This window comes from Dryobates pubescens, chromosome 27 (assembly GCF_014839835.1).
Source record: "Dryobates pubescens isolate bDryPub1 chromosome 27, bDryPub1.pri, whole genome shotgun sequence".
Classification (NCBI taxonomy): Eukaryota; Metazoa; Chordata; class Aves; order Piciformes; family Picidae; genus Dryobates; species Dryobates pubescens.
In genome coordinates this window covers 8,384,314-8,401,099 of record NC_071638.1, presented here as the reverse complement: position 1 = coordinate 8,401,099, position 16,786 = coordinate 8,384,314, and the positions used below count along the sequence as shown (strand labels likewise).

The 16,786-nt window shown below is 61.7% G+C and overlaps 2 protein-coding genes across 2 annotated transcripts; both read left to right on the top strand.

Annotated features, from left to right (window-relative positions):
- The first annotated feature begins 8,506 nt into the window (after positions 1–8,506).
- Positions 8,507–13,006, top strand: ARSA (arylsulfatase A). The gene is made up of 8 exons (XM_054173924.1): positions 8,507–8,731; positions 9,038–9,278; positions 9,702–9,920; positions 10,771–10,940; positions 11,361–11,485; positions 11,631–11,758; positions 12,144–12,246; positions 12,341–13,006. Exons 1-8 carry the CDS (start codon positions 8,511–8,513, stop codon positions 12,640–12,642), a joined length of 1,509 nt encoding a protein of 502 aa, XP_054029899.1. The 5' UTR covers positions 8,507–8,510; the 3' UTR covers positions 12,643–13,006.
- A 1,429-nt stretch (positions 13,007–14,435) lies between these two features.
- LOC104306213 (acrosin) lies at positions 14,436–16,578 on the top strand (the record flags this gene model as incomplete). Its single annotated transcript, XM_054173786.1, has 4 exons — positions 14,436–14,647; positions 14,935–15,257; positions 15,933–16,078; positions 16,222–16,578. Coding segments are annotated over 4 exons (1,038 nt in total), but the record flags the coding sequence as incomplete, so codon positions are not given.
- Between the last annotated feature and the right edge of the window lie 208 nt (positions 16,579–16,786).

Genomic DNA, 16,786 nt, shown 5'->3' with positions numbered 1-16,786 from the left:
CTAACCCCTGGCCCTCAGCTGCACATCTCTGCAGCTCTGAGAGACCTCCAGGGGTGGGGATGCCACCACCTCCCTGGGCAGCCTGGGCCAGGCTGTGAGAACCTTTGCAGTGAAGAAGTTTCTTCTGATGTTCAACCTCAACCTGGGACAACTTGAGGCCATTTCCTCTTGTCCTGTCTCTTGTTCCTTGGGAGAAGAGACCAACCCCCACCTGGCCCCAGCTTCCATGCAGGGAGCTGTAGAGAGCCAGAAGGTCTCCCCTCAACCTCCTTTTCTCCAGGCCCAACCCCAGCTCCCTCAGCTGCTCTTCACAAGTTGTCCAGACCCTTCTCCTCCAGACCCTTCCCCAGCTCTCTTGCCTTTCTCTGGCCCTGCTATAGCTCCTTGTCCTTTTGGGAGTGAGGGGCCCAAAACTGAGCCCAGGATTCCAGGTGTGGCCTCAGCAGTGCCCAGTGCAGGGGGACAATCCCTGCCCTGCTCCTGCTGGCCACACCATTGCTGAGCCAGGCCAGGCTGCTGGTGGCCTTCTTGGCCACCTGGGCACATGCTGGTTCATCTTCAGCTGCTGTCACCCCAACACCCCTCTGCTCCACCCCTCCAGCAGCACTTGTCCATGCCCTATGGAGCTGCTAGTCTCCCAGCCCATCAGCCCTTGGGGCAGGCAGCAGCAGGAGGGCCACCCAGCAACACTCACCTGGTAGCAGATGTCCTGGGCACGGTGGATGAGCAGCAGGCAGCTGGAAGGACAGAGGATGCTGGTGACCATGTTCCCCTAATCCCCCATCCCAAAGCCTTGAACACCCAGAGGTGTCCATCATGTGCCCTGCTTGGGCTGTGGCATGCCCAAGCCCATTGCAACCACAGAAGGGTTTGGCTGGAAAGACCTTGAAGCTCATGGAAGCCACCCATCAACCCAGCACTGCCAGGGCACCACCAACCCATGGCCCTCAGCACCACATCTACACAGCTTTGAGAGCCCTCCAGAGATGAGGACTCCAACACTGCCCTGGGCAGCCTGGGCCAGGCCTGGACAAGCCTCAAGGGGCAGAAATTGTTCCTCATGGCCAACCTCAGCCTCCTTGGAGACAACTTGAAGCCAGTTCCTCTTGTCCTGTCCCTTATTCCTTGGGAGAAGAGACCAAACTCACCTGGCTGCAGCCTCCTTGCAGGGAGCTGTGGAGACCCAGAAGGTCTCCCCTCAGCCTCCTTCTCTCCAGACCCAACCCCCACCCAGCTCCCTCAGCTGCTCCTTACAAGTTCTCCAGACCCTTCTCCTTCTTCTCCAGACCCTTCCACAGCTCTGTTGCCTTTCCTTGGCCCTGCTATAGCTCCTCCTTGTCCTTTTGGGAGTGAGGGGCCCAAAACTCAGCCCAGGATTCCAGGTGTGGCCTCAGCAGTGCCCAGTGCAGGGGGACAATCCCTGCCCTGCTCCTGCTGCCCACACCATTGCTGATCCAGGCCAGGCTGCTGGTCACCTTCTTGGCCACCTGGGCACACCCCTGGCTCACCTCCAGCTGCTGTCACCAACCCCTGAGGTCCTTTCCCACACTTTCCAGTCACTCAGCCCTCAGTCTGAAGCCTTCATGGGGTTGTTGTGACCCAAGAGCAGGGCCCAGCCCTGGTGAACCTCATCCCATCAGCCTCAGCCCCTGGACCCAGCCTGGCCTGATCCCTCTGTAGAGCCTGCAACCCTCCAACAGATCAACATCCCACCCAGCCTGGTGTCATCTGCAAACTGACTGAGGGTGCCCTGATGCCCTCATCCAGAGCATTGATGAAGACCTCAAACAGAAGTGGCCCCAGCACTGAGGGACAGCAGCTTGGAGTTAACTCCAGCCACCAGCACTCTTTCAGCCTGGTTGGCCAGGACCAAGCTGGGTGGTGCTTGCAATTAAATCCAGCTTGGGAGGGCTGTGGGGTGCCCAGCCCAGCCTCGGGGTCAGGGTGGTGGGAACACTGCTGGAGTACCTGGAGCAGTAGAGGCTGGAGGTCTCCTGGGAGCTGTTGCCTTTCCAGGGCACGATGGGCTGGATGGGCTTCGGTGCCACATCGGTGACGGAGACCCCGCGGGCGAGCAGCTGGGCCAGCAGTGTGAGCGATGGCACCAGCCTGGCAGGGAGAGGGGGTGGTGGGCAAAGCCAGCAGGGCAGGAGATGTGTCACAGCCCCACTGGGGGTGGAGATGGGCCAAGGACCAGCAGCTGGCACCTACCAGGCCAAGATGTAGGGCAGCCCCTGCCATGTCCTCTCCAGGCAGCCGCTCCGCTCCTGCACGGAGGAAACCACCGGGGCCCTGAGGCTGAAGGTCTGGCAGAAGCTCAAGGCTTCAGCCCTGCCCCACTGGGACACAGGGGAAGCCACTAATGCCCCGTGGGAAGGAGATGCCTTCAGCCCCCCTTGGGGCTGCCCAAGTCCTCACAGGGCCACCAACCTGCAGAGCTGGCAGGTGCCAGGCTCGCCAGCCACGGGCGGTGCGGTAGGACTCATAGGCATAGACCACAACCATCAGGAAGGAGATGGAGTAGAAGGTCTGGGAGAGGGCAAGGAAAACAAGCTCCTGCTGTGTCCACCACCCCAAAGGCACCTTCCTCCTTCCCTCCTTGTGCTCCACAGGCTGATGTCCCACTGTCCCCATCTTCATGCTCTACACCCTTATGTCCTGCTGTCCTGTTCTCAAGCTCCACATCCCAAATGTCCTGCTGTGCCCTCAGCAGAGCTGTGCCAGGAGGGACAAGGCAGAAGCTCCCCAAGACATAAAGCACCAAGAGCAAATGGCCTCATGATGTCCCCCAGCACCACATCTCCACAGCTTGGAAACCCCTCCAGGGATGGGGACTCCACCACTGCCCTGGGCAGCCTGGGCCAGGCCTGGGCAGGCCTCAAGGGGCAGAAATGGTTCCTCATGGCCAACCTGAACTTCCCCATGGCCAACCTGAGGCCATTTCCTCTTGTCCTGTCCCTTGTTCCCTGGGAGAAGACCACCCCCCACCTGGCTGCAGCCTCCTTGCAGGGAGCTGTAGAGAGCCAGAAGGTCTCCCCTCAGTCTGCTTTTCTTCAGGTTCAACCCCCCCAGGTGCTCCTAACCAGACCTGTGCTCCAGACCCTTCCCCAGCTCTGTTGCCCTTCTCTGGACCTGCTCCTGCCCCTCCATGTCCTTCTTGGAGCGAGGCCCAAAACTGGCCCCAGGACTCCAGGTGTGGCCTCAGCAGTGCCCAGTGCAGGGGGACAATCCCTGCCCTGCTCCTGCTGGCCACACCATTGCTGATCCAGGCCAAGCTGCTGGTGGCCTTCTTGGCCACAGGCTCACAGGATGTTAGGGGTTGGAAGGGGCCTCTGGAGATCATTGAGTCTAACCCCCCCTGCCACCTGGGCAAGAACCACCCCAGAACGTCCCCAGGAGTCCTCCAGCCCACAGAGGGGTCTCAGCTTCATCCAGTGGCACAGGATGAGGTGCCCATGTCCTGGTGCCACGTCGTGGTGTGGGTCCCAGCGCCCCTTACCGTGGCCAGCATCAGCCCATAGGGACAGGCAGCATAGGCTGGGATGAAGAGGCGAGGTGGCAGCAGCTGGATGGAGGCCATGGCCAGCAGCGTGCTGGCCACCAGGAAATCTGCCAGGGCAAGGAGGAAGAGGGCACGAAGCTGGGGGACAGGACACAGAGTTAGCTCTGCCTGCCAGTGTCACCTTGGTGGCAGCTTCTGCAGAGCCTCCACAGCCACATCCCTCCCCACACCATCCAGGAGCAGAGCTGGGACCATCTCTTGCATCTCCTGTCCTGGAGCCCGACCTCCAGCCCCATTAAGCCCAGCAGCAGTGGTGCTGGTCCAGCTCTTCCTTGTCCGTGGTCACGGCCAAACCCCATCCCTGTGTCCCTCACCTGGATGTGGCAGCATCTCCTGTGCCAGGAGGTGGCAGCAAGGATGGATCCACTGCCCAGGAGGCTGGAAGAGATGAAGCTGGAGGTTAGTATCCTGATGGAGAAGAGCTGATGGTGTCCCAGCATGGTGGCTTCTTGGTGAAACCATCCCATGGTGGACCCTCAGATCGACCTAGGAAGGGACTGGCATGGGTTTGGGGTGAGTGGGGGGCTCCTGGGTCAGTGCAAGGCCAGATCCTCATGTCCCAGATTTGGGGACAAAATGGGGCATAGGTAAGACCTGAAGAAGCCACATGAAGAAATAGTAATGGCTGCTGCCTCCTCCAAGCCATGGCAGAACCCACCTCAGCAGCGAGGCTGGCAGGTAGATGCAGGTCAACACCAAGACCTGAGGGAGAGAAAATCATGGAATCATGGATGGGTTGGGGTGAAGAGACCTTCCAAGGTCACCTACTCCAACCCCTGCAGGCAGCAGGGACATCCCCAACCAGAGCAGGCTGCTCACAGCCCCAGACAACCTCCCCTGGGATGGTGCCAGGCATGGGGCAGCTCTCAGCTCTCTGGGCAGCCTGGGCCAGGCTCTCACCACCCTCAGGGGCAAACATTTTTCCCTTCTCTCCACTCTGCAGCTCCCTCTCTGAGTGCCAAACCATCACCCCTGCTCCTGGCACAACAGGCCCTGCTCAAAAGTCTATCCCCCAGCTTTCTAAGTCCTGAAAGGGCACCAGAAGGCCTCCCTGGAACCTTCTCTTCTCCAGGCTGAAGAACTCCAGTTCTCTTGGCCTCTCCTCACAGGAGAAAGCCATCAAGAGATGCTCTGTGAAGGGGCCACACCAGGAACCTCAGCTCACAACACAGGAGGACATGGAGCCAGACCCACTCCCTTGGCCATCCTGGATGAAGCAGCCATGGGTGGCCAGGGCCTGGGTGTCACCACAGAGCTGAAGCCAAAAAGTGCCTTCTCCAAAGAGTGCTGCCTTGGGGGCATTGATGGTGGGGGGCAAAGTGAGGGGACAGTGGCTGGTTCCTTGCCAAGCCAACTTTGCTGCTGCCTGTGATGGGCTCCTTGATGGTGGCATCACAATGGAGGTTCTGCAGCACCCTGGTTTCCCTTGCCTGAGGCTGGGGAGTGTTGAGAAGCCAAATCCTGCTCCAGGCTGCGCTGCTGAGAACAGTTCCCAGAGAGTGTGGCTGGGGCTAGCATGGAGGAACTGGTGAGACTGGCCAAACTGGACCTGTCCCAGGGCCTGCTGATTCTCAGAGAGGAGCAGGAGCAGCCACCCCAGGAGAAGCCACAGAATGGGTTGGGTTGGAAGAGACCTTGAAGCTCATGGAGTCCTACCATCAACCCAGCACTGCCAGGGCACCACCAACCCATGACCCTCAGCACCACAGCTCCATGGCCTGGAAATCCCTCCAGGGATGGGGACTCCAACACTGCCCTGGGCAGCCTGGGCCAGCCCTGGACAACCCTCAAGGGCACAAATTGTTCCTTGTGTCCAACCTGAACCTCCCCTGGGGCAACTTGAGGCTGCTGCTTCTTGTCCCATCACTTGGGACAAGACATTGATGCCCACTTGGCTCCAGCCTCCTTTAGGAAGTTGTAGGGAGCAAGAAGGTCTCTCCTCAACCTCCTTTTCTCCAGGCTCCACAACCTCAGGTCCCTCAGCTGCTCCTCACAAGTCCTCCAGACCCTTCTCCTTGTTTTCCAGACCCTTCCACAGCTTTGTTGTCCTTCTCTGGACCTGCTGCAGCAACTCCAGACAAGCTACTCAAGTCCCAGCAAGCCCTAACCTGCAAAGCCATGGACCAGGCAGCTGGGTGCCCTTTGCTGACACCCAGATGGTGCTGTCCCCCATGAAGGAAGCCCCCTTGGCCAAGGTCCCCCAGCCTGACCAGGGCCTGCAGCAGCTTCCCCAGGGCTCAGAAGGTCTCCCCCAGCAGAAGCCTTTACCTGCTCATCCGAGAGCGCCGACAGCTGCTGCTTCTCACTCACCATGGCTGGAGAACTCGGAGCCAAGAGCTTCCCCAGCTCTTCTCCAGCAGTGGGACCTGCCTAGCTCTATCTGGTTGCACTGGAGAAGCTCCCAACGGAGTTCTCTCCACACCCTGTCTGCAGGGCCATGGCCACAGCAGGAGGAACCTGCCCAGCCAGGGCTGCAGAAGCTTCCCCACCCAGCTGAACATGTGGTAGCCTCCTTTGCATCTCTATCCTGCTACTTGGGGAGTGAGAAGGCAGCAAGGTACAGCTCCAGAAGACCTCCACACCAGGGCTGGTGGCTCCAGAAGTCCCCAGCACCAGGGCTGGGGGTTCCAGAAGACCCCAACACAAGGTCTGGCAGCCTACAGAAGACACTAACACAAGAACTGGTGGCTTCAGAAGCCCTCAGAAGTGCTCTATGAACACCCACCAGCAGCCAGTCCTGTTTCTCCTCTCCAGTCCTAAGTTCACCTCTCCAACCCCAGGTCACCAAGAACAAGCAGAGTCCTGCTTCAAACAGGGTTTGTTGGACTTATTTCAGAGGTTTGTTGGGCTGATGAGAAGAAAGATCTGGGGAAAGGTCTGAGGCATGGAGGAGGAGCTGGGCACTAGAAGGCTGTCTAGGGACACCAAGGCGATGCCCAGGGGCACTGAGAAGCTGCCTTAGGGGCACCAAGGAGCTCTGCTCAGCCCCCCCCTTGCAGTGCTGGGGCAGCTCTGGAGTCCTCAGCACAGCACAGACAGGGACCTGGTGGAGCAGGGCCAGAGGAGGCCACAGCCATGCTGGGAGCCCTCTGCTGTGGGGCCAGGCTGGGAGAGTTGGGGTTGTTCAGCCTGGAGAAGAGAGGGCTCCAGGGAGACCTTCTGGTGGCCTTGCAGTGCTGAGCTGAAAGCTGGGGACAGAGTTCTGAGCAGGGCTGCTGTGCCAGGAGCAGGGGTGAGGGTTTGGCACTCAGAGAGGGAGCTGCAGAGTGGAGAGAATCATAGAATTGTTAGGGTTGGAAGGGACCTCAAGGATCATCCAGTTCCAGCCCCACTGCCATGGGCAGGGACACCTCACACTACAGCAGGTTGCTCAGGGCCACATCCAGCCTGGCTGCAAACACCTCCAGGGATGAGGCTTCCACCACCTCCCTGGGCAACCTGTGCCATTCTCTCACCACCCTCATGGGGAAGAACATGAGCCAGCAGTGTGCCCAGTTGGCTAAGAAGGCCAATGGCATCCTGGCCTGCATCAGGAACAGTGTGGCCAGCAGGAGCAGGGAAGTCATTCTGCCCTGGACTCAGCACTGGCTAGGCCACACCTCGAGTCCTGTGTCCAGTTCTGGGCTCCTCAGTTTAAGAAGGACATTGATACACTTGAAGGTGTCCAGAGAAGGGCAACAAGGCTGGGGAGAGGCCTTGAGCACAGCCCTGTGAGGAGAGGCTGAGGGAGCTGGGGTTGTTTAGCCTGGAGAAGAGGAGGCTCAGGGGAGACCTCATTGCTGTCTACAACTCCCTGAAGGGAAGTTGTAGCCAGGTGGGGGTTGGTCTCTTCTCCCAAGCACCCAGCACCAGAACAAGAGGACAGAGTCTCAAGCTGTGCCAGGGGAGGTTTAGGCTGGATGTGAGGAGAAAGTTCTTCCCAGAAAGAGTAATTGGCCATTGGAATGTGCTGCCCAGGGAGGTGGTGGAGTCACCATCCCTGGAGGTGTTCAAGAGGGCATTGGACATGGCACTTGGTGCTATGGTTTAGTTAGTCATGAGGTGTTGGGTGACAGGTTGGACTTGATGATCTTTGAGGTCTTTACCAACCTGGTTGATTCTTCCTAACATCCAATCTCAACCTACCCATTTCTAGTTTTGCTTCATTCCCCCCACTCCTATCACTCCCTGACACTCTAAAAAGTCCCTCCCCAGCTTTCTTGCAGCCCCCTTCAGATACTGGAAAGGCACAAGGTCTCCTGGGAGCCTTCTCCTCTCCAGACTGAACAACACCAACTCTCTGTCTCCATAGCAGAGCAGCTCCAGCCCTCTGCTCATCCTCGTGGCCCTTCTCTGGACACCTTCCAGCACCTCCAGATCCTTCCTGGAACAGAGGCTCCAGAACTGGACACAGAGCTCCAGGTGTGGTCTCAACAGAGTGGAGCAGAGGGGAGGAATCCCCTCCCTGGCCCTGCTGGCCACACTTCTCTTGCTGCAGCCCAGGAGAAATGTTTGCCCGAGGGTGGTGAGAGCCTGGCCCAGGCTGCCCAGAGAGCTGGGAGCTGTCCCATCCCTGGCACCATCCCAGGTGAGGTCGTTTGGCGCTGCGAGCAGCCTGCTCCGGTTGGGGATGTCCCTGCTGGCTGCAGGGGGTTGCAGCCTATGGCCCTTGCAAGGTCCCTTCCCAGCCAGACCGCTGCGTGGCTCTGTGACAGCGGTGCTGAACCCACAGCCTGCGCAACGCCGAGCGCGGCTCCGCGGCGGCCCCGCCCCGCAGCACCGGGGGCGCTCCGCGGCAGGCGCCAGCGGGAGGCGGCCCCGGCCCAGCTCCCGGCACGCCGCGCGGCGGGCCCGCCGCGTGACCGGCGGCCGGTCAGCTGAGCGCCGGCCGCGCCGAGAGGGCGGGGCGGGGCGGGGCCGGGCCGGGCCGCTCCCTGCCTGGCGGTGCCGAGCGCCTCTCGCCGGGACCATGGCGCCGTGGCTCCCGATGCTCCTGGCGCTCCTGGCTGTGCGCGGAGCCGCCGGAGCTCCCCCCAGCTTCGTCGTGCTGCTGGCGGATGACCTGGGCTTCGGGGACCTGGGGTGCTACGGGCACCCTTCTTCTGACACACCCAACCTAGACCGGATGGCTGCCCAAGGGCTGCGCTTCACCAACTTCTACAGCAGCTCCCCGGTGTGCAGCCCGTCTCGGTACGTCCCCCGCTGCGCCGCCAGGCGGCGGCGGCTGCTGCAGGGCCCCGGGGCGGGGGTGAGTTAGAGCTTAGCACCCAGCTCCGGAGCCGCAGCGCCAGGAGGGACGGGTGGCTGTCAACTCGGTGGCTGCCCTGCCCTGTGGCGTGCCCCTTGGACTGTCCCAGCACGCAGGGGTGATGGCAGCCGTGAGCCTGCGAAGACAAGCTGCCAGGTGCCGAGGAGTGGAGCAGCACTCTCCTGTGGCACCCAGGCTTCTCACCCTGCGCTGTGCCCGGTGTGATGCTCTCTCGACTCTCCCCCTAGGGCAGCCCTGCTGACCGGCCGCTTCCAGATGCGCTCTGGAGTCTACCCTGGTGTGTTCTACCCTGACTCACGGGGGGGGCTGCCCCTCTCTGAGGTCACCATCGCTGAGGTGCTGAAGGCTCGGGGCTATGCCACAGCCATAGTCGGCAAGTGGCACCTTGGCCTGGGCGTTAATGGCTCCTTCCTGCCCATCCACCAAGGTTTTGACCACTTCTTGGGGGTGCCTTACTCCCATGACCAGGTGAGAGGCCCGTCTGGCCCTGCGGGGTGTCCTGGGTGGGGGTGGTGGGGGAGATGTCTGAGAAGTGAAGCTTCAGGCTGGGTTGGCACTTGCCTGGGCAGATGGCTGGCTGCAGGCTGGGGAGGTGCATGCTGCAGGGGGAAGCCTGTCTCTGGGGTGCAGCTGTGCCAGGGCAGCTTTGCAGAAGGTGGCTGGCAGCTGTGTGTGGGGACATGCACCCTTCAGCAAGGGAGGGTCAGCTTCTGGGCTGCAGAGAAACATCTGGAGTGCTGCCAGGGGACGATGATGTTGGGGCAGCGTGGCTCTTGGACAGTGCTAGGCTGGGCACAGACCCCTGGGCTTCTGGGATTTGTGTTCAAAGGGAGCCTGTAGGACCTGGCAATGGCTGCTCTGAGACTCTTTGCTCTCCTCTGTGTCCTGCAGGGCCCCTGCCAGAATCTCACCTGCTTCCCACCTGACACCAAGTGCTTTGGGACTTGTGACCAAGGCTCAGTGCCAGTCCCACTGCTCTGGAACCAGACAATTGTGCAGCAGCCAGTCTCCTTTCCTGAGCTGGTGCCCCTCTACAACAAGTTCTCCCAGGACTTCATCGCCGACTGTGCCCGCCGAGGCCTCCCGTTCCTGCTCTACTATGCCTCACACGTAGGAGATGGGGCCCAGGGCTGGGCAGGGCAGCTTTGTCCTGTGGGGTAGAGCAGGGAAGCATCTTGGCCACTACCTGCCCCTGGCTGAGCTGGGGTTGCTGTTCTTGTGGCCAGGTTTTGTGGCAGCACCGTTCTGACAGTGTTCTTTGGCTGCTTCCCTCTGGGCCAGGAGTGCAAAGGGAAAACTTCCCCCTCTGGGGCTCCACATCCTCTGCTGGGGCTCAGCTCCTTTGTGCCTTGTCTGAGAGGTGCTTCTGAAGCTTGGGGACAAGCTTTAGACCTCTTCTTTTGGCCTGTCTTGTGTCTCCTTGTCCTAGCTGGGGTGCTGACTGTACCTGGGTGATCTGGGGAGCAGAGGCAGCTCTGTGGCCTACAGGAGGGCTGTGAAAATGATCAGGGGGTTGGAGCAGCTCTGCTACGAGGACAGGCTGAGGGAGCTGGGGGTGTTCAGCCTGGAGAAGAGAAGGCTCCAGGCAGACCTAAGACTACCTGAAGGGACTCAAAGAAGGCTGCAGAGGGACTGTTTGCAAAGGCCTTCAGGGACAGGACGAGGGACAATGGTCTGAAATGAGAGAAGAGCAGATGTAGACTGGTTGTGAGGAACAAGCCTTTAGCCTGAGGGTGGTGGGACACTGGAACAGGTTGCCCAGGGAGGTAGTTGAGGCCTCATCCCTGGAGATATTTGAGGTGAGGCTCATCAGCACCCTGGGCAGCCTGCTCTAGTGGAGGATGTCTGTGCTTAGTGCAGAGGGGGTTGGAGTGGATGCCCTCTGGAGGTCCCTTCCAGCCCAGCCCATTCTCTGGTTCTGTGGGGTGGCTGCCCAGCAGTCTCTCTGCCCTTTCTGCAGCACACACACTACCCCCAGTTTGCCAGCCAGCCGTTCGTGGGGCGCTCGCGCCGCGGGCCCTTCGGCGATGCCCTCCTGGAGTTCGACGCCTCGGTGGGACACCTGCTGCAGGCACTGCAGGACAGCGGAGTGGCCAACAGCACCTTGGTCTTCTTCACTTCTGACAACGGGTGAGTTGGCTCAGCAGGCAGGGACGTGGTCGCTGCTGAGGCTCTGCTGAGGCGCTGCCTGGCTGCGACAAAAGGGACCTGGTGCGGCACTGCCAGGTGAGACCTGGGGTGAGGCGAGGGGTGGATGCTGCTCTGGAGAGGACCCCCTGTGGGTGAGACTCGGCTGTGCCCTTGAGCTGGGCAGACACCTCAGAGGATCCAGGCCAGGAGCAGGCAGCAGCCTGACCGTGCCACAGTTGCCTCTGCGTGTGAGCGGCGTTGGTCTCTGGTGCCCTGCTTGGGCACCTCGGGCAGCTGGGCTGCTTCAGCTGCCCCCCGCCTCACAAGGCTGAGGAAGATGGCAGTGCCCCTTACTGGCACCCCCCCTGGCAGCCCCAGAAAGCCGTGTCACTGATGCTGGGTGGTCCTTCCCTCTGGCAGCCCCTCCACCATGCGGATGGCACGCGGGGGCAGCGCCGGCCTGCTGCGCTGCGGCAAGGGCACCACCTACGACGGGGGCATGCGGGAGCCAGCGGTGGCCTACTGGCCCGGCCGTGTTGCCCCAGGTGAGACTTGGCACTGCTTGTGCCTCCCTCCTGCTGGTGCCAGCCGAGACAGGGGTGCCTTGCGGCTCGGCTGCCCCGGGAGAGAGCTGAGGGTGGCAGGGAAGGGCGCGGGGTCAGAGCCTGTCCCTGTGCCTGGCTGCGACAGGAGTGACGCACGAGCTGGGAAGCACCCTGGACATCCTGCCCACGCTGGCTGCCCTGGCTGGAGCCACCCTTCCCAAGGTTGCCTTGGATGGCTATGACCTGAGCCCAGTGCTCTTTGGATCTGGGCAGGTGAGTCCTGCGGGCTGGCTGGGCTGGCACTGAAGGCTGGGGGTGGGGTGGAGCTGGGTGCCTGATGAGTGGAACCAGCTGGAGGTCAGAGGAAGTCCATGAGCTGGGACTCTTTTGTCCAGCCTGGGACATGCCCTGGAGTTCCTGGGGTGCCCCAGGCTGCTCTGCCAACTTCAAGGTGATGCCATGCCAAGCCCCCATGGCTGCAAGGCACGGACAGAGCTCCAGTAGCTTTGAGGAGGGCACAAAGAGGATGCAGCTGCTCCTCACTTCCTCCCCTCTCTGGCCACGCTCTGGCTGCAGATTTGGGGTTCCTGTGGGGCTCCCTGGAGTCTCTGCCTGCTCCTGCTGCAGCAGAAGTGAGCTGAGCTCTGCTCTCCCACAGAGCCCCCGGCGGACGATGTTCTTCTACCCGCCGTCCCCCAGCGCCCTGCAGGGCTCCTTTGCGGTGAGGCTGGGCCGGCACAAGGCTCACTACTTCACACAAGGTCGGTGCAGCCCCCCCCCCCACTCTGCTCGGGCAGCTTTGCTGCCCAAAGCTCCCAGAGGTGCTGGAGGCACACCTGGGGGTCTCTTCTGCAGGTTCCTTTCACAGTGACACGACACCAGACCAGGCCTGCCACGGGCTGACCCCCCTGACCCCACACGTGCCCCCCCTGCTCTTTGACCTGGACTCAGACCCGGCTGAGAACTACGACCTGCTGCAGGGCGCCGCAGGGCCTGAGGTGCTGCAGGTGCTGCAGGAGATCAAGCAGCAGAAAGTGCTCTTTGAGCAGCACTTGCAGTTTGGGGAAAGCCAGATGAGGAAGGGCAGGGACCCTGCCCTGCAGCCCTGCTGTGTACCGAGCTGCACTCCCAAGCCTGCCTGCTGCCGCTGCTCCTAGCCCCTCCTGCTGCATCTCCTGCAGCTGGCCCTCGCTGGAACTCTGTCCCAGAGCCACCAGATCCACCCCTTCCCTAACTAACCCACCTCAGCCTCAGAGCTGCCCTGCAGCTTGGCCTCAGTGCTACCTGTGACTGATGGGGTGCTGGGTGGCAAAGCTCAGGCTGGAGGGGGCAGCAGCCCTGCCAGGAGCGCAGGTCAGCGGAGCTCTGCGGGGGACCTCTTGCCAGAAACCTCCACTTGTTCAGGGGGGCAGCACCATCTCTGGTGCCAGAGCTGCTCTGCAGATGGCATGCATGTGGCTGGCTTCTGCCTCTCTGCCAGGCCTGCCCTGTGGCCCAGCTTGACGGCAAGGCTCCAGGACAGCTGTGAGAGGACGACTGGAGGGACGAGACCAGGGCAGGACGGACGAGAGCCATGGGGGATGGAGCAGGAGCATTCTTCCATGGCTGCAGCTGCCAAGTGCCCATCCTTGGCCACACACACCTGGTGCCACAGTGGCCCTTATCACCTGCCCAGCCAGTCACAGGCCGTGGCCATGCCAGAGGGTGCTGTGTGCCTGGCAGAGGCAGTGTGGGCTGTGTGACATCTGTGTGCCAGGGAGCTTCATGCAGGAAGGTTGGCAGTGCTGGGCTGTGCCAGGCTGCTCTGGCTGGCACAGCCCTGCCTGCTGTGGCTGTGGGCAGGCTGGCCTCCCAACACACAAACATGTGCACCCTGCTGCAGCAGCAACCTCCTCTGGTGTCTGTGTTCTGGGAAAGGCGTGGTGAGGAAGGGCTGTGGAGGGCAGGGTGGCAGTGAGCTGCCCAAAGAGGCTGTGGTGCCACAGGCAGGCTGTGCTCAGAGCCATGGGGCATGCATGCCTCATCCTGCAAGAGAGAGTTCAGGGCTGTCCCCAGCTCCTGCCTCCCCACCTGCTTGCAACCTCTGTTCCTTAGCACAAGGACTTGGACCTGGCAGAGCAGGGCCAGAGGAGGCCACAGCCATGCTGGAAGCCCTCTGCTGTGGGGCCAGGCTGGGAGAGTTGGGGTTGTTCAGCCTGGAGAAGGCTCCAGGGAGACCTTCTGGTGGCCTTTCAGTGCTGAGCTGAAAGCTGGGGACAGAGTTTTGAGCAGGGCTGCTGTGCCAGGAGCAGGGGTGAGGGTTTGGCACCCAGGGAGAAATGTTTGTCCCTGAGGGTGGTGAGAGCCTGTCCCAGGCTGCCCAGAGAGTTGGGAGATGGCACCATCCCTGGCACCATCCCAGGTGAGGTTGTAAGGGGCTGAGAGCAGCCTGCTCTGGTTGGGGATGTCCCTGCTGGCTGCACTGGACTGGATCTCTGAAGGTCCCTTCCACCCCAACCTTTCCATGATTCTGTGTTGTCACCTCCCCAGGGCCAAAGAGCCCAACACCTGGAACCAGCCACTCTGTGACATCAGTGCCAAGGGCACCATGGCAATATGAGCCCTGTGGGCACTCATTTGGGGTGAGGAGCCCTCAGCTCTTGCAGCCACTGGCAGCAATGGTTTTGCTCCCCCTCCTCGTCCTGCTGGCCCTGTGCTGGCCCACGCATAGCACACAGAGGAACTGTGGGTGAGTGGGACCAGGCTCTGGGAGGGAGCTTGGGTGACTGGTGAGGTTCACTGGGGGGTGCCCTTTTTCCCCCATGGCTGTGCCATAGCTTCCCAAGCCCTCTAAGGCTTCCACAGCTGGCCAAGCACCCAGGCTGCTGTGCATGCCACGCTGTGTGGGGAGGGCAGGTGGCTGACCCTCAGCCTGCACAGTGCCAGCCATCGAGCAGGGCACTGATGAATTTCTGCTCACCAAAGGACCTGTGGGACCCGGCCCAAGGCCCGTGGCTCGGGCACATCACACACTGTGGGTGGCACCCGTGCCCTGCCAGGGGCCTGGCCCTGGGTTGTCAGCATCCAGGATCCGCAGAGAGCAGGCTCAGGGCACATCTGTGGAGGGTCCCTCGTCGGCTCCCGGTGGGTCCTCACAGCGGCACACTGCTTCGTCGGCGCCAGGTAAGGAGGAGCAAGGCATGGGGCTCTGCCCACGGCACTGGCAGGTACCCTGCCTCGAGCACCCCCTGCTACTGCCATCCTGCTTCTTTGCCCTGCCTAGCTGAGGCTACTCGGGAGAAGGCTGGGCTGCTGCCACAGCTTGCCAGCAGCCTCCAGCTTGGCATTCCTTGTGCCCAAGGCAATGGCAGGGTGGCAGCACCCGCAGCGGTGCTGCTTTCCTCTGTCCCTTGGCAAGCAGAGGGCAGGGAGGTGCTGGGCTGCTGCGGGCTGGGGCTCTGCTCTCTGAGCCCTGTCTCCATCCGCAGGAACATCAGCAAGTGGCGTGTGGTGGCCGGGGCCAGCCGCTTGTCGCGGCTGGGAGCCGGGGCCCAGGTGCGGCAGGTGAAGCAGCTGTTGGCACACCCCGCTTACAGCAGGGCCACCCAGAGCAATGACATCGCCCTGCTGGAGCTGGGCCAGCCCCTCCGCTGCGGGGGCTCCGTGCAGCCAGCCTGCCTGCCCGACGGCTCGCTCAGGGTGCGCAGCCTCACCAACTGCTTCGTCAGCAGCTGGGCTTCCGCCGCCGCCAAGGGTGAGCGCTCGGCGCGGGCGGGCCGGGCACGACGGGGAGGTACCGGCACGGAGTCATGGGAGGGCTTGGGGGACCTTGGAGATCATCCGGTGACAACTCCCTGCCACGGGCAGGGACACCTTCCACTAGACCGGGTTGCTCAAGGCCTCATCCATCCTGGTCTTGAACGTCTCCAGGGAGGGAGCATTTACAGGGCAGCCTGTCCTGGTGTCTCACCACCTTTGCCGGAGAGATTTTCTTCCTCATCTCCAGTCTCGAGTCTCCCTTCTTCCAGCTCAAAGTCATTGCTCCTCATCCTGTCACTGCAAGTCCCTTCCCAGCTCTCCTGTAGCCCCCTTCAGGCACTGGAAAGTCACCAGAAGGTCTCCCAGTAGCCTCCTCCAGGCTGAACAGCCCCCACTCTCCCAGCCTGTCCCCACGGGAGAGGTTCTCCAGCCTCAGAGATCGTCTTGGTGGCCTCCTCTGGACCTCCTCCCAGGTTGGGCTTCCTCAGAGTCAGGGTGAAAGCCAGAGCCAGGCTGAAAGCCAGAGCCAGGCTGTGGGACACAAGACCCCTCTGGAGAGAGGGGCCCAGGCTGTGACCCAAAGGCAGGCAGAGGGCAAACCCCGGCACAATGCTTGCAAGATGCCAAGCCCTTGCAAAGTGGCTCACCCCAGGAGGGAAGGAGAGCTGGGCATGAGCTGCTGGGGGTCAATTCCTTCCTGTGCTCACAGCTGAGGGACCAACTGATGTGCTCCAGGAGGCCAAGGTCCACCTCATGACCCTCAAGCTGTGCAACAGCAGCCGCTGGTACAACGGCACCATCCCCAGCCGCGTCGTCTGCGCCGGCTACCCCTGGGGCGGCGTCCACACCTGCCAGGTAGGTGCCTGCTGTAGGTCAAGCCCAGCAGCATGGGCAGTCCTGGCACAAGAGCTTCTCTGTGCATGGCACAGCTCCAGCAGATGCTGGGGGAGAGAAGGAGGCCACCCAACACCACCTGCCCCCTGTCTCCTCTGCTGCAGGGTGACAGTGGGGGTCCTCTTGCTTGCCGGGACAAGAGCAATGACTACTTCTGGCTGGTTGGAGTGACCAGCTGGGGCAAAGGCTGTGCCAGAGCCAGGCAGCCTCGACTCTACACCTCCACCCAGCACTTCTACAAGTGGATCCTGCTCCAGATGGCACGGTTCCCAGCAGTGCCAACAACTCCAGCAGCACAACCAAGCTCCTCTGTCCCCAGTCAGAAGCCGAAGACCACGCCAGCGCAGTCAGCCACCACCAGGTCCTGTCCCTTTCCACAACAGAAGCTGATACAGTTCTTCAGTCTTCTGCAGGAGCTGCTGAATTACATGTGGGGCAGCAAGGCTGCAGCAGCAGGATGAGCAGGATGCAGGCTGCCCTGTCCCACCACCCTGTCCCCCTGGGACAATGCCTTGCTGGCCCAAAGGCCACCTCGGTGCCCAAGGCCTGCTCTGTCCTGGCCACCTTGCTCCCAGGCCTGCAAATGCTGATGGTGACTTTTGGTCTTGAATGAAGTGATCAGTTTTCACAGCTAACCCTGCTTCAGGCCAGGGCTGTGTCCTGCACAAG